Source organism: Pan paniscus, chromosome 11, assembly GCF_029289425.2.
Source record: "Pan paniscus chromosome 11, NHGRI_mPanPan1-v2.0_pri, whole genome shotgun sequence".
NCBI classification, from domain to species: domain Eukaryota; kingdom Metazoa; phylum Chordata; class Mammalia; order Primates; family Hominidae; genus Pan; species Pan paniscus.
The window spans coordinates 69,304,056-69,321,380 of record NC_073260.2 but is presented as its reverse complement, the minus strand read 5'-3'; the positions used below and the strand labels follow the sequence as shown (position 1 = coordinate 69,321,380).

The 17,325-nt window shown below is 41.1% G+C and overlaps 1 protein-coding gene across 3 annotated transcripts in view; it reads right to left on the bottom strand.

The window, feature by feature from the left end:
* Positions 1-17,325, bottom strand: part of MAMDC2 (MAM domain containing 2) — a 176,160-nt gene that overhangs the window by 101,345 nt on the left and 57,490 nt on the right. For all 3 annotated transcript variants that reach the window (XM_003806363.6, XM_034967604.3, XM_055091886.2), the window contains exons 3-5: positions 9,781-10,052; positions 8,459-8,543; positions 5,127-5,264 (exon numbers count right to left, since the gene is read on the bottom strand). In XM_003806363.6, the coding sequence (XP_003806411.1) occupies positions 5,127-5,264; positions 8,459-8,543; positions 9,781-10,052 (495 nt within the window). The remainder of the gene's footprint in view (positions 1-5,126; positions 5,265-8,458; positions 8,544-9,780; positions 10,053-17,325) is intronic.

Sequence of the window (17,325 nt, the reverse complement as noted above, 5' to 3'; positions counted from 1 at the left end):
AGGTTGAAGAGAACTTGGAGTGAAATAGCAGGAAAGAGTGGAATGCAGGCAGTCAGGCTTCTTGCTAATCATAAGTAGGAATGTAGCCTGGAACTCAGGGGTTCCTCTGCCATGATCACATACCTTGGGATTCTCAAATGCTCTCCAAATATAAAATAAACCATCCACTCTCATGCCTCTACACTTTTGCACATGCTACATTTGTCTCCCCCTTATGCATCTGGCCAAATTCCAGTTCTACTATTACTTCCTTAAGAGGGCCTTCTCTGTACCCCAAAACCAAGGTAATCTTTTGTCTGTGGTTTCATATCATTTATTTCATACCTCTATTAGTCATACATTACTGTGCATGCTTGCAAGTTTATGTAGCATTTTGGTATTCAGATAATCTGAGAAATGCCATAATGTACATGAGCACAGAACTATATTACAGGTGGTGAGAAATCCTGAAATAAAGAAATCTGTTTAGCTTTCTTTAATGCAGAGTTTCCCCAGTTTATTTGACCACATATCACCTTTGTGTCCCATACAAGGATTAGTTTACTAAAAACTGGTATTATAGGGAAGGACATTTTGGGAAAAGTTGGTTCCTGTAAACTCTTTGAGGTTAATGACTGTTTTTTTTTTTAAAGCATCATTTTTTAAAAATTATACTTTAAATTCTGGGATACATGTGCAGACTGTGCAGGTTTGTTACATAGATACACATGTGCCATGGTGGTTTGCTGCACCCATCAACCCGTCATCTACATTAGGTATTTCTTCTAATGCTATCTCCACCCCCTGACAGACCCTGGTGTGTGATGTTTCCTTCCCTGTGTCCATGTGTTCTCATTGTTCAGCTCCCACTTATGAGTGAGGATGTGTGGTGTTTTTCTGTTCCTGTGTCAGTTTGCTGAGAATGATGGTTTCCAGTTTCATCCATGTCCCTGCAAAGGACATGAACTCATCCTTCTTTATAGCTGCATAGTATTCCATGGTGTATATGTGCCATATTTTCTCTATCCAGAATGACTTTTTTTATGTCACCAGGGTATGCAAGAATGTAAATATAAATACATGTAAAAAGTGCTTATTATGTGTTTGTTGAATGAGTGAAGGAATGAATAATGATCAATGAAGAAGCGTCATTCTGGTGTTGAGGCTCTGACTGGACTTACTATATAATCCCCTGGATGGCTGGAAGGTGCGTAGTCTTCTTAGACTTCCTCCCTTCAGCCCTCAGGTCAGCTTCTTTTTCAGCCCACAGTATTGACATATGGGGACTAAGCAATGCTAGTAGGAAAAGCTGCCTGCCTTGGGGAAGTATTCTAGAATAGCCAAGGAAGAAGAGGAAGAATGGGAAAATAGAGAGAGGGAGATGGGAGGGGAAGAGGGAAGAGAGGCAAGTACTTATGTCAGGGGTGACAGCACCCTACCAGCAAGTCTTAGTGCTTCTCAAGGATGACCACACCACTATGCTTACGTCTTGACCCTTCTGGTCAAGACATTAGAAAATCCAGGGCCTCTTTTTCTCACCCCTTGGTCCCTTTAGTCCTCTTTTTTTTTTTTTTTCTAATGCCAAATGCTATGTGCTTATAAGTATCCAGGAGGGACTCAAGCCATTTTGAAATAGATCTCACTGAATGGTGAACTTGGAGATTTTGGTAAATAGCATTAGGCAAGGAGAGAAAAGTAAAATATTGGAACTCAAATGCATCTTAGAGATCATTGAATTCAAATTGCTCATTTGCAGATGCATCAATGGAGACACTAAGAAGTTAAGGGTTTAGTCAAGGTAATAAAGTACTCTGATAACTGGGCCTGGAGCACAAGTATTTGGACTCCTAGCCTGGGGCTCTTTCTCTATCCCTAGGGACACAAATATAGTCAGAATATTCTATGATTCAGATGGGCATGAGGAAGGACTAGGAGAATTACACTCTTCAAAGGATGAATTGCACTCAGGTAACACAAGCAAATGGATGATTTGACACTAGTCCACTGCTCTGTTGCCTCTTCCAAGAAATATATGTTCTCCCCAGCCAGCTGCCTCTTGCCATCGAGGATGAAAAATGAAACACTGAATAATCACTGAATCATAACATTGGTTACCCACAGGGTTTGACTTTGGAACGAATTTTTAAATGATTTGGGAAAAGTTCTTTAACACTTCCCTGTTGTTAAATTTGCCTCTCTGTGCAACTGTGATAATGACACAAGAAATAATCGTCATTTTGATGCATCAGCCTTTCAAGATCCTTTCTGTTCCTTGTATTAGATTCTTAAGATATGACAGAAAAACAATCTCAAAACTAGCCTATTGTCACACATGAAGAAAAAGTCATCTGGCTTTTCTTTCCTGAAACCCCAAGAGATTGTTAGTTGCTTTACTCATTTACATAAAGCTCTCCAGAGTTGGTGACATTTTGTTATTTTGAGTTAACCCAACTGTCTTTTAAAATACTCATGCAGATTCATGGATTACTTTGCCATGACTGGTTATCATTCACTCTACACAGAGCACTTATTTATAGTGTGGTTCCTACAAAGGGCCCCAAATGAGGATGGGCCACTTATTTATAAGGTAAAAATATGGGCTATCCGTAGAAAAACTCCAATCCTTTGTCACTGTCAAAAGTGCTAAACAGCACTTTGGGAGGCCGAGGCGGGCGGATCACCTAAGGTCAGGAGTTCGAGACCAGCCTGGCCAACATGGGGAAACCCTGTCTTTACTAAAAATACAAAAATTAGCTGGACAAAGTGGTGGGTGTCTGTAATCCCAGCTACTTGGGAGGCTGAGGCAGGGAGAATTGCTTGAACCCGGGAGGTGGAGGTTGCACTGAGCTGAGATTGCACCACTGCACTCCAGCCTGTGCAACAGAGCAAGACTCTGTCTCAAAAAAGAAAAAAAAAAAAGGGCTGAACCTTGCTTTGCTTTTAAAGGTAGGAAGTACATAAACATGCTTTTTTTTTTTTTTGTCTTATCTCAATTTCTTATGTAAGTGACCCCAGATGCATCTGAAGAAACAGTTTCTGGGGGATTCTTCTGTACTCTTGCTCCACCTTTTTACTCTCCATCTATTGAAATAATCTCTGTCATGTTAATCCATCTAAATACACTGCTGTGATGGTGTCTCTCCCCTGCCCAAACACCTGTGTGGCCTCCCATTGTCAATGAAATAAAGTTAAAATCTCTTTCCTGGCATTCCAGGCATTTTAGAATTTGCCCCTGCACTGCTTTCTCAGCCACATCTCTCCCCCCATCCACCCCTTGTAGCACAACCACTGTATCATTGCTCTTAGCTTTTTCTCATCTTTGTCAAAATCATACCCATCCCTGAAATACAGTTTACTTCTTTTATCATGTCTTCTAGGACATCCAAGCAGTGAGGGACCTCTTTTGTCTCTGAATTCCCAACACCTTTCTTTTTTGATGGAGGAAGGAGACCACTCTTATTGCACTTGACACATACCACCCTTTGTTAACATCCATTTGTGGTAGAAATCCCTTTTCCTTTCTTGAAAGCATCTTCCTTGAAGCTGGGAAGGGGCCATAGAGGATCTGTCATTTTAACTGTCATTTACCCCATTATATCTAATGCTGGGTCAAATTAATGAAAATGCTAGATTTAAAGTTGCGTTTGTTTTAAACAGGCAAGCTCCATGAGACTCCAGTCTTTTTATTTGTGGTTACTTATAAAGAGCTTATTCTAAGAAGCCTGAATGTGTTGTAAAAGAAACTTGTCAAATGAAGGTTGCAAAATAGAAGTTGGCCAACAGGGCCTGACCTGCAAGTGTGTTTTATTGGCCCACACTGTGATTTTAGAAAATATTCACCAACTTTTAAAAATTTGGGAAATTTCACACACACAAAAAAATCCCCCGCCTTCCTAATGATCTTGAAACAGCAAAAGATCTGGCAACCCGGGCTTACATTCTCACACAGCAGCAACTCATTGGAGCCAAGTAACCTTTGCACAGGGTCTCTGCCATCTAGTTTGCCGCAGTCCTCACCCAGCCCACATGTCATTTGCTTATACTGTCTGCCTGGCTGTTACAGGGAATTGAACCTGAGACTCTGGATATAAAGGAGAAGATAGAATAGGAGCAAAGAGAACAGTAAGGTTAGGATGAAGACTGTCCAGAGTCAAGATAAGCTGAAGGATGAGCACTTTTGAAAAAAAGAGTTGGAGACATGGTTAAATATATTCAGATGAAGAGAAGCAATAGTGAATGAAGAAAAATGGTAAGAACCATAAAAGGTCATTATGTCTTCAGGCATGGGGACACACTGTCACCATCAACAAATTATTAGGATGAGTATATTACCTCAATATCTATGCGTAAAGGATGAAAAGAGAAAAAGTTAACTGTTTGCAACAGAATAAAAATTCCTGTTCTTGTTCTTGTTGAAAGGCCAGCTGCCAGAAGCTTCTCACTCCGTGGAGACCTTGGAGTCGAGGATGAAATGTCTTACAACTGTGGGGAGACCTAGGCTTTTCCAAAGCCTACCAGGGTCCAGGTGAGAGCAGTGGTAACCCACAAGTAAGTAAGCCCTTGCCCTTGTCTCTCTTCTGTGGAGGACTTCTCCTCAAAGCTGACTTCTCGCTGGTAACACAACCTCACCTCCCATTTTCCTTGCAGAGAAGCAGCCTTCTTGGCCACTAGGGGGGCCTGTTGCACACCACATTCAGAGCTAATCATCAGTATTGGCTCACCTCACTGTCACTTGGGAAGTTCTTAGGACCCATTCCCATCCTTTGATCTATCTTCAGTGAAAAGTAACCTAGGATTTTTCCAGCCTTGTCTTTAGAAATGAGAAATATTAAACAACAAATATACAAGAAAGTAAAGCATAATATGGAAATATGAAAATGCAAGACTAGGCCACAGGTGAAGGAGAACTTTTAATGGGATGGCCTTCCCCTTAGCTACAGAGCTCACAGCTGCAGTTTGTCTCTACCTCACTGTAGATCCTTCCCTACTCTTCTGTCACACCTCCTGGTTCCTACTTAGTTCCTACTCACCCTCCTCCCTCCTCTCTTCCCTGTTGACAGAAGCCACAGCTAGGTCAGTGCAGGAAGTGGGAGGAGTCAGCAGAAAAATTTATCCTGGGAAAAGGACTCTATTTGACCCCAGCTCACCCAGTTCACTCTTGAAGGTGTGATCCTGTGGGAGAATGGAGTGGACATTCCGAATACTTCCTCCTCCAACAAACCAGTTCACATTGGGATTCCAGCGGTTCACAAAGCCACAGAGATGATTTTCTTCAAAGTCACATTCTGGGGAAGGGAAACAAAAACACTTCATGGAGACATAGTCACACCTGGGTACACGCATCCTACTACAGAGTTTGCTCTTAGATATTCAGAAGTTTCTCTCTTCCTTTGCCCACTGCAACCTTTCTACCAGGACCCCCGCACAATTTTGGCCAAGAAGAGAGACAGATCCTGTAATGAATCAAGATTCTAATTCATCATTGGCCCTTTGGATTATGGCCCTTCCACTTATTAGCCATGTCACTTGGAGCATGACTTACCACTTTTTGTAGCCTCTGTGTCTCCATATGTGAAATGGGGACAATGTTCCCACTTCACAGAGCTATTGTAAGTGTGGAGAGCTCCCAGCACAGTGCCAGGCATGTGGTCAGTGCTTGGTACAAGTCAGCTATTTTTATCAGTCACCTCTGTCTCAAAGCACTGTTCAGGGTTATGCTCGTAGCTCTAGAAAATTTTTTCCACAACCCTTTCTTGAATCTAGTGGCCCAGTCCTCCATTCCTTTCTCTTCTCATGATGAACAAGTTGCCCAGAGCTGAGGGACATGTGTCTGAGATGCTAAAATTCCCTGTTTTTCTTATAAATCAGAACCCAGGTAAAATAGGTGGGGCAGATATATCCTAGGTTCTGGTCCCTTTTGCAGCTATTGAGTAGAGAAGAGAGAGAAGATAATCAGATCCCCCTCTTCTACCCTTAGTGTCATTGGCATGTTTGCATGGATATATTGGTCTCCATCAACAATTGTTCCTTAAAAGGGAGCAAGAAACCCACAAGCTAATGCCTCCATTGACCCTTATAATCACACAGTTAAACTAGGAAGTATAATTGTGCTGGCCACTGGCCCCCTGCGGATCCACGTAGCTCTTCTCCACCTGATAGGTCCTGCAGAGGTTGACCTATCTGGACTGTATCAATGGGCTACCCTGCCTTCCATCTCCCTGTTGGATTCGACCAATGGAGGGTGGAAGGAGAATGAAATCAGGGGTTTACTTGCCCAGCAGTCTCCCAGCCAGGTCGCCATGAGTTGGCAAGTCTTGTCAAGCAGCCCTTGTTTGACAAATAGCTATTGTTTACAGGTACTGGAAACTCCTCCTCCCTTGTCCTTTCAGACCAAAAGAAGATAACAGCTCATGAATCATCACTGTTACTAGTCCTGGGTCACAGAGCTGTCCCTTGCTGGCTTCCTTTACCACTCACACCTTTGTGGTCTCTTCAGTGAGCTTCCCTCAAATTACTCAGGTTGACTGTACCCTCTGTTTCCTCCTTCCTGCCAGGATCTTGACTGGTGTAGTCAGCAATGTGTTTTTACATTAGTAAGCACTGAACATTTCTAAGATTTTCATTTTCAATGTTTCCACCACAGTGTCTGCTAGCCAATGCCCTAACATTCAGCGCCAAATGCTGCCTAAGAGTAAAATAAAAAGCAAAATATTCCTCAATATGCCAGGCTCCATTCTGAGCACTTTACATAAATTAACTTATTCAATCCTCAAAGCAGCCCCATGACATAGGCACTGTTACTCACCTCATTTTACAGATGAGCAATGGAGAGAGGCAGAGAAAGTACCCAGAAAGAAAGAAGTCAGAGTGTGATCATAGAGTTTAACAAGATAAAAGTGTTGGCATCCTTTTGTTTTAAACAAATCAGAAGTCACCACATCATTTGAAGAAAGGCAATTAACATGTTTTGGATGTCCAGCACTGTATATACCAATTATTTTCATAACCAGGATATCATTCCTCCTCCTAAGAATCCTAGGAGGGAAGCTTTTTATTCCCATTTTACGGATGCCAAGAGGCTGAGGCTCAGTAAGCTGACTGAGCCAGCAGGTGGCGCTCCACCAGGGGTGTCTGACTTCCCTGTCGTTCACAAGCTGTGCAGATGCCAGGTGGAAGCCCAGTGGGAGGCTCAAGGAAAAGAGCCTGAGCCTCACTGTATCTTCAGAAAATGGTCTGTTTTCTTTCACTTGCCCTAGAGATATCATTGAGGTCAAAACAGACAAGTGAAACGTAAGGGAATTAGCAAAGGCTTTTTTGTTGTTGTTGTCGTTCAGAATATTCTTTGACTCTCCTTTCTCTTCCCCGTCACATTCATTTAGCCTTCAAGAGTTGTCAGTGCTGAAAAATCTCTCAATTCTACTGCCTTTTTCCAATTCCACTGCTAATTCAGTATTACCCTCATTATGCCCCCTCTGTAATGTCACAGCTGCTTCCTAGGGGTTTTCCCACCTGCTATGCATTTTCTTTGTACCCAACTCATTTTCCATGTGGCAGCTGGAGTCATCTGAAAGTGCAGCTGCACACTTCTCCCCTGCTGGCTGACCCACATGATTCAGCAGGTCCAAGCTCCACATCCTGCATCCACACTCTTCCATCACAAACTCCCTTAGCAGTCCTGGTCTTCACTTCAAACACCCTACTCAGCCTCTTGCCTTTGCCTGAACCTGCCCTGTTTCTTTCTCCCAACAGGGGTCTGGCCATGGAGAACCCTTGCCTTCCTACCCTGCACCTCCACTTAACTAAATTCTTCTCCTTCTTGAAACTCCTGCTCCAGTGCACTGTCCCTATTCAGTCCTCTCCAATTTCCTCTCCTCCTCCCTGCGCCTCTCCACTGCACAGCTTGTCCTTCCTCAGCAGTATTTGCCATATGCAGAACTAGCTTCAATGTAGACAAATAGGAACTGAACCACCATAGGACAGGGTTTATCCTTTCTTTATGCCCTCTTGGAAGCTGGCAGATAAGAGACAGCCAACCAACTCTGCTCAAGTGAAATCTAAGTGACAACTGTGATTATTAAGAGGAGAGCCATGGTGTGCCAAGAGAGAAATAAGGGAAAGGAGGTAATACAATGTCTGCTTTTCTGGCACATGCTACAAAAAGCTGAGTTTCCAGCAATTTGTAAATTATTTTAATCAGAATGTGTTGAGGTTAAGGTGGCAGCTCTGAAGTTACAGTTCCTGCGTCTATATTTCTTTCATTAATCCAGACTGTACAGGCAGATTCTAATGAGCCTTCCCACACTAAAGACAAAAAACATACAGTATTCAAATGAATCTAGCAAAGAATTTAAACCAGTATGCATTATGCAGTGCATTCTATAAAATAGTTGGTCTTTAGGATTGATTCAGTTCCCTCTGGCAACAGTAACTTTTAGAAAAAGATTCACAATTTGATTTAATGAAAATGAAGCCCACTTACCAATACAGTAGCCTGTTGTCATCTTGATTTCAAATAGTGCAATGCTGGCTGTGTTTCCCTGTCCTAGTACACCTTCTATTAAAATCTGCACAACATATGGGGAAGAAGGGGAGTTAGACTTCAAAACATCATGTTTCCTTGGTTCAGTATTTCAGCTATTAGTCTGGAGCTGTTCAGCCACTTAAGGCAAAACAGGATTGTTAGTCTCAGCTAATTGCTATTGGATACCAGTTTCACTACGGACTTTACTAAAAGAATGTGTGTGTATATATGTGTGTGCATGCGCATGTGCACATAAACTCATACATCAAAACTTCAAGGTAAATAAGGCATCTGATAGAAGCTCAGAGTCAGCTGTCTTTTCTTCTCTTGCTATCCCAACCACCACCACCTTCAGTGCTTGTGGTAGCACTTGTGGTCCTGTTTCTGAAAGTAATCACTTTTTCTCCTGTGGTTTTAGCCCTATATTCTGCAACTATGCTGGCAGATTTAGGAGGTGATAACTGCTGGGAAGAAGTTGTTAAAGAGAGAACTCAGAGCCCCCATGCTCCATCCTCAACCACTGACTGACAGGGAAGGACTCCAAGCAGACAGTGGGTATTGGAGAGTAAAGTATTTCAAGCCTTTCAAAGAAGTGGGATGGGATAGGAAATTGAAAGATGGATTAGGAATGGGGAATATTTTCATGATGGCTCCATTGTGTCCCCGATGAAATATTTTCAATAAACATCACACTTCATGGCCAGGTGTGTCTGGATCCCATCCTCCTTCCTTATCCAGTCCACACCCAGCTTCACCTTACATTCGCTACCTTCCTTTTCCAGGACTCCCAAAGGAACAACTTCCCTCTTTGAAAAGGAAATGGAACATGTCCTTTAAGTATCTTTTCTCTTTTAAAGTATTTTCACTTTCCTTTTATTATAATCTTTTGTTCAAAATTTGTAGCAAAGAAATGATTAAGAAGATAAACAAACACATAGCACACACAATTTAGAAGGATGAAATAAAATTATAGAAATGAGAATACTCCCTAAAGCCATAGAAAATCTATTTTCATTGAAGAGGTTGATTTAAGCCCCATTTAGATTTTTACAGAAGGCTCATTTAAATAGATGGGAAAGAAATCTGGGAAGAAGCTCTTTTAAGGAATAAACAAAATCTTAATTTCCATTGCTAATATTCTTCTATGGTATGTATCTTATGAAACATCACGTCATAATCCAGGAGATAACTAACCTCCATGTCAGAAGTTTTCATAAGATTTTAGAATAGTATAAAGCAAAGATAATAGGCCTCATGTCTTTCTCCTAAACTCCACCTACCTTGAATTTCTTGGAACTGTTTTGCAAATCCAAGCTGGCTATGAGCCAGCTGTCTGAAGGTTCCTTAGCTGACCAAAGCAAGCGATCAAAGCTTTCATCTTCAAATCTCATGTAGAGGTTCAGCTGGCTGGGATCTGACAGAGACTCCGAAGATGTGGTTATCTGGTAGACCAAGCGGAGGCAGCTCCATTCCTCAGCCTGTAAGTCAGGACTTAGCAGCACAGCTTTCTCCCCCTGCTTGCCAAAGGAGGTATCCACATAAATGTAATGGCCTGGAAAGAGAAAGGAACACAGGAAAAGGATCAATTTTTGTTTGCAACCTGGAAAAATACGTAACTGCAGTTAAGTAAATCTCTGGGCAGATAAACCTGCAGATATATTTTGTCAACCCACTGAAAGTTGCCTGAACACTGGATCACTGGCCTCTTTTGAAAAAATTACAAAGCACTGAGACCATGTTACCAGATGATGACAACAGGCTGGAGCTGAGTGGTGCTGCCTCTTCAGAGGGTGGCATGTGGTCTCCACTTTGCCATAATTGCCATCAGTCCCTCTTCACTCCTCACACTGAGTGTCTCTGCTTTTTATTCTTTTACACCAGGCCCATTTAGCACATTGCATTCATCTCCCTGGTCCCCATAGGCATATGTGTCTGCAGGCTGAGGGACATCAGAATCAGAAGAGCGGCATGACTGAAGTCAGAATAACTGGGTGGACTCAACCTTCTCCTTACATAGCTCTCCCCATTACCTAATGTTTCAATCTGCATTTAACTTGCATCATTATGTAGACTGAATTGATTTGGTTACCTAAGCCTGGATCTTGGGACCTAGGCAGAAAAAGTACATTGTAAGCTATTTTTTATTAAATTAGGAATAAGACTTCCTTCCCTTGACTCTTCCATGACCAAATTTCATAGTTCTGAGAAATAAATGAGGAAACACTTGCAAAACATGTAGCACAGGGCTGGGAAAGCACTGGACACTCTGGGACTAGCAATCGTCCTTCCTTCTCCTCTATCCTCACTTCTCCTTTCGGATTCCCTGCTTCCTCCTTTCTCCTTCTCCTCCTCTCTTCTGTCTTCTTATTCCCCTTTCCCCATCCTTCTCCTCCTCCTTTCCTTTTCCTCTGTTCATTCTCCTTCCCTTCTCCCTCCACCCTCCTAATATTGACAAGTGCTTTCTGCTGGCTGTACAAGATATGAAAAGCATTTCTATAAAAGTTGGTGGGGCATTGAAGCCAAGAACCTTAACTCGAGCCTTCCAAACCCACCTCTGGCCATCTGGTTTCCTATGTCAATGATCCAATTGCCTGTGGGTCTTTGGGGACCTCCTGGGCCTTTCTGGCCTGCAGATTCTCATGCTTTCTCGGAGGGCCCCACATTCATGGCTGTCATTTAACCTGCTGTCTTTCGTCCTGTGGCTTCCACCACGCTGCGTCTGCACTTCGGTCTCCCTAACCCTAAACTCTTACTAGAAAGGATCTGAAAAGCCTCTTTGTTTTGCTTGATGTTCTTCAGCCTGTCCTCCCACGCTTGTTGTCTCAAATGCCCATCCCAGCCTGGATCCTTATATCCGTGGCGAGTACCGACAGGCTAACTGGAGCTCAGATGACGGCCATCCTCACATGAGGGACACAGTTAGGGCATTGTCTTCAGGGATCCTTTCTTGCCGACTGAAGGATTTCAAGATCAAGATCTAACTCTTGCTGGCAATCTTCTTAACATAGCAACCGCCCACTGGGTGCAGATAGCAATTGCTTCTAGATGCCAACCCAGGCACCCTTGTGGAGAAATCTGGCCCTTGCAGCAATTGCTGACACCACCATACCTCCCACGTACAGGCGACACTCACTGCAACTCAGGCCCAAGTGCTGTTCTAAGTGCTTCACGTGCATTTCCAAGGTGAAGGCCTTGTTGGGTTTGACTATTCTAAGCTGGGGCTCTTGAGGCCAACCCTTTTTGGATAAAAGTGCTGCTTCTTGTGGCATGAGGAATGTATTAGCACCATCCTCTTTCCCCACTCTTTGCTACTGCCCCAAAAGAAGGGACTTCAAGCAGGCTGGATTGGGGGGAGATCACGTGAGTACCTCAAACCTTTTCCGAAGAAGTAGAGAGTTGGGACATGGAGTATAAAAGAGGAAAGAAACAAATAAAGACCTTGCTATGTCCTATCAACATTCATATCAAATACCAACTTTGCTGCCATGGGAGGCTCAATTTTCCCTGGGTACTTCCCCAGCCTCCCCTTTTCTCTCCCTCCCCTTTTCCTTTCCCCACTCTAGAAAGGGACAACTCAAAGCAATGCTCTTAAAGTTGAGCCCAGAGTCACCTGGATATCTTGTTCAAATACACATCCCCAGGCCCACCCCTTGAGTTTCCAATCCAGTAGGGCTGGGGTGATGCTGCATTTCTAACAGATTGCATTTCTTGGATGTTCCAGGTGATACTGTTGCTACTGGTCTTTGAGAACTGCTCACTTACAATGTATGGACAGGTAAATAGGGTTCATTCTCCAGCCACCTCTCATCTACCAAAGAAAGTGCAGGCTCCTGTAGCATGTAAAGGAGGCAGGCAACGGTTCTGCTGGAAGGTACAACTCGAATTTAAGTGAATGTGTGTTAAAGCAGGTGCACAGAGTCCATCTGCTGGTGATTATCTTGGCTTTTCAGTGAGTGCCATAAAAAAATTCTCTTGACATTCTCTCTCACCTGATCAGATTTTACTATAAGCTTATGCTAATGTTCTCTTGTCAAGAACCTTTGAGAGCACACACTATATAAAATGTACTATTTTCCTAGACCTAATCATTAGCCCAAGCACCGCCCACCTCCACTATCACTGCCAACTTCAAGACTAATTTTCTAAATTAATCACTACATTTTCCAGGCCTGCTCTGGATACAGCCTTAGAATCCTTCTAAACATAGTGCTCCATGTAACCACTACCAATCAATCTGAGTTGGCACTTGAGTTGAAACTACTTGTTTTCTCTGCTTGTGGCTTCAGTGTAGGGGTATATTTTGTGGTCACGTTATAGCTAAATTGAACTAGAAGAAACATGATATATTTTGAAGAAGTTTTAGAAAATATAGGATGAGGAAGATATTAATGTCAAGGATGTTGCCTTTCCCTGCCTTGTCACTAAGAAAATTGCTATTCTAGAATAAATGTGTGAGTTCTTTTTACTTAAAAAGAATCATTTTACCACCGAGTGAATTAACGAAGTTTTCTTTGGGTGTAAAATGTTTTATTTATTCCATCTTAATCAAATTGATATTTGGAAGTTAACTTTAGACATAATTCGCATTCCATAGAATTCACCCTTTTAATACAATTCAGAGGTTTTTAGCATGTTCATAAATTTGTGCACCATCACCACTATCTAATTCCAGAACATTTTCACCATAACCCCAAAAGGAAACCCTGTATCCATTAGCAGTCATCCCTCATTCTCCCCACCCCTAGCATCTGGAAACCACAAATCTACTTTCTGCCTGTCTGAACTTGCCTATTCTGGAAACTTTATATAAATAGAATTATATAATATGTGTCCCTTTGTGACTAGCTTCTTTCACCTGGCATATTTTCAAGGTTCATCCATGTTGTAGCATGTATTAGAATTTCATTCTTTTTGGGGGCTAATATTCTATTTGATGGATTACCACATTTTATTTATTCATTCATTAGTTGATGGACATTTGGATTGCCTCTCCTTTTTGACTATTATGAATAATCCTGCCATTAACATTTTTATGCAAGTGTTTTTGTATATAAAAATTTCACTTCTCCTAGGTGTATGCCTAGGAGTGGAATTGTTAGGCCACATGGAAATTCTATGTTTAACTTTTTGAAGAACTGCCAAACTGCTTTCTCAAGTGGTTGCATCATTTACATTTCCACCAGCAATGTATGAGAGTTCCAATTTTTCCACATCCTCACCAACACTTGTTATTGCCCATCTTTTTTTTAATTTTAGTGAATTGATGTGAATTGATCTCTGATTATGCTTTTGATTTGCATTTCTCAAGTGACTAATTATGTAGAGCATCTTTCACACGCTTATTGGCCATTAATATACATCTACTTTGGAAAAATGTCTGTTCAAATCGTTTGTCCATTTTAAAAATTGGGTTGTCTTTTTATTGTTGAGTTATAAGAGGTTTTATACATTCTGGATAATAGATCTTATCAAATAGAAAATTTGCAAATATTTTTTCCCATTCTGTGCTTTGTCTTTTCACCTTTTTTTTTTTTAAATGGAGACGGAGTCTTGCTGTGCCGCCCAGGCTGGAATGCAGTGGCGTGATCTCGGCTCACTGCAACCTCCGCCTCCTGGGCTCAAGCAATTCTCCTACCTCAGTCTCCTGATTAGCTGGGACTACAGGTGTACGCTGCCATGCCCTGCTAATTTTTTGTATTTTAGTAGAGACGGGGTTTCACCATGTTGCCCAGACTGGTCTCGAACTCCTGAGCTCAGGCAGTCCGCCCGCCTCGGCCTCCCAAAGTGCTAGGATTACAGGAGTATGCCACCACTCCTGGCCTTCTTTTCACCTTTTTTATGGTATCCTTTGAAATATAAAATTTTTAAATTTTGATGAAGTTTAATTTTCTATTTTTAGTTTTTTTTTTTCTGCCTTTGGCATCATAGCTAAGAAGCCATTCTCAAATTTAAGGTCACGAAGATTTACAGCTATGTTTTTTTCCTCAGAGTTTTATTGTTTCAGCTTTTACGTTTAGATCTTTGATCTAATTTTTGCCCGTTGAATTTTCTTGCCACCATTGTTGAAATCAGTTGAGGATAGATGTGGGGTTTATTTCTGGACTTCTCAATTCGATTCTATTGATCTATGTTTATTCTTATGCCAGTACCACAGAGTCCTCCTTACTGTAGCTGTGTAGTAAGTTTTGAAATTGGGAAGTATGAGACCTCCGACCCATACTCATTTTCAAGATCATTTTGACTATTCTGGGTCCCTTGTATTTCCATATATATTTAAATATCAAAATGGGAATAATGTAGAACACCATAAAGTTCACTGTTTTAACAGTATTCCTTCATTTTTCTTGAATACATGCTCCTGAATGTTATAAGCCTTTGGTTAATTTCCAGAGCTCTTAAAAAGTTGATTTTGACCATTTCTTTTGCTGTTCTCATTGCTTTTATGGGGAGAGGATTCTCTGAGGTCCTTACTTCACCACTCTTGCTGACATACTCCCTTTTCTCATCGTTTAAAACCAATAAGAATACAAAGCAATGCTTCAGAGATGTTAGAGTAAACAAAACAAATGAGAAAAAGGCAAAGAAGGGCAGAAATCACAGGGGGATTGGGAGGTTGACTGTGATGCATCAGGCCAGGGATCTGGGGGAGATTTACCAACCGCAGTGTTGGAGAAATGGCATCAGGAGGAGAGGGAAGGATCCACTTCAAATATGGCTGCCTAGGCAATTGGAACTGATTTACTAGACATTTATTAGAGATGATAAAATCTTTATAAAGGGTCAGAAAAGGGCCATAAACTTCCAAATAGATTTTTTTAAAAAGTAAGTCAGCAATCAAAAACAATCATTAAGCCATCTTGCCAAAAAGTACAGACTCCACGTGCCCTAGGGTCTGAACATGTCTCCTTGTCACATGCAGGCATCAGAAAACAACAGAAAAAGCTTTTCTGTTTAAGTGAAGTCAAGCCATAAATAACTGAGTCTTGAAGTCATGTTCAATCGCTGGACACATCTGCATGGCCAGAACTCAATGTATCGATAACTTCCAATAGCCATGGCACAGCATGGTAGGTCTAAGTCCCACACCATCACTGTGGCAGCATGGTCAGGGCACAAGTCACAAGGGGCTTCTTGGCACCCATGGAATTCTGTTAGCTAATGAATGCCTAATGCCCCGTCCTTCAGGTGTGATAATCATGCTGGGGTGACTGTGTGGTACAGTGGACCCTACTCAGGATTTGTAAATTATAACCTAGGTTTAAAACCTTATGACACACACATAAACTGAATCACTGGCTTCTTTATTTTCAAAATGAGACTAATAAAAGAAGAGAGCCACTTTACATATACATTCAATATGTGGAAAATCAATGTACTTAGAAAAAAACAAACCAACTAAAAACAACCCAACCACTAGTACTACAACACACACACATACGAAATATGTTTTTCATATGAATAGCCACTAAATGGAGTCTATTTCATCTAATGTTTAAATAAGTATATACTTCCATGCAGAAAGAAAACTTGGCCGTGTTGTACATAAAAATGGCATAATACGTATAAAACCATGTACACTGTACTCTGTAATTTAAGGAACTCTTAAGAGCAATTTTGACAATGTATAATTTTCACGTTTTGTGCTGACTTTAGACTGTAAAACTGAAGTGAGATATGACTTCATATCTATAGGGCTGTTGTGAGAACCTGATAAAATGATGTACAGTCATGCATCACTAAACGATGAAGATAGGTTCTGAGAAATCATCACTGGGTGATTTTGTCATTATGCAGGTATTATAGAGTGTACTTCATGAACCTAGATGGAGAGCCTACTACACATGTAAGCTATATGGGACAGCCTATTACTCCTAGGCTACAAACCTGTAACAGTATGTTACTGTACTGAATACTGTAGGCAATTGAAACACAATGATAAGTACTTGTGTATCTAAACACACCTAAACATAGACAAGATATAGTAAAAATACAGCATAAAAGATAAGAAATAGTACATCTGTATAGGGCACTAACTTGCAAGTGGTGTGGGTGAGTCAGTGAGTCAGCAGGGAGGGAATGTGAAGGACTAGGCTATTACTGTACACTACTGTAGACTTATAAACACTGTATACTTAGGCTATTCTGAATTTATATAAAATATTTTTCTTTCTTCAATAATGAATTAACCTTTGTTTACTATAACCTTTTTACTTTATAAATTAAAAAAATTTTTAACATTTGACTCTTTTGTAACAACTGTTAGCTTAAAACACAAACACACTGTACGGTACTGTATAAAATATTTTCTTTCCTTATATCCTTATTATATGAGGTTTTTTCTGATTTAAATATTGTAACATTTTTTACTTTTCAAACTTTTTGTTAAAAACAAAGACACAAACATTCACATTAGCCTAGGGCCTATACAGGATCAGAATCATCACAACGTCACTAGGCTATAGGGAATTTTCAGTTTCATTATGTTATGGGACTACCATCATATATGCCCATCGTTGACCAAAACATTATGCAGGGCATGACTATATATAAAGATGCTTTGTAAATGGTCATGTTAATTGCTAATTTCTGTTCTCATCATCAAAGGCAGGAGTTTTTAGTTATTGCAGAGACAGAGAGAAATGTATATTGCCTTCTTACTTTTTTCCAATATGGATCAGAGAAGATATTTGTTCAGGTAACAGACCAGCAGCACATTTTCAGTGCTGATATGAGAACAGGCCTCATTCGTTTCACTTTAATTGGCCCTTTGATGTTAAAGTCTACAACTTTGTGCTTTTAGTGCTGGGCCCATCCTGGCTAGCCAT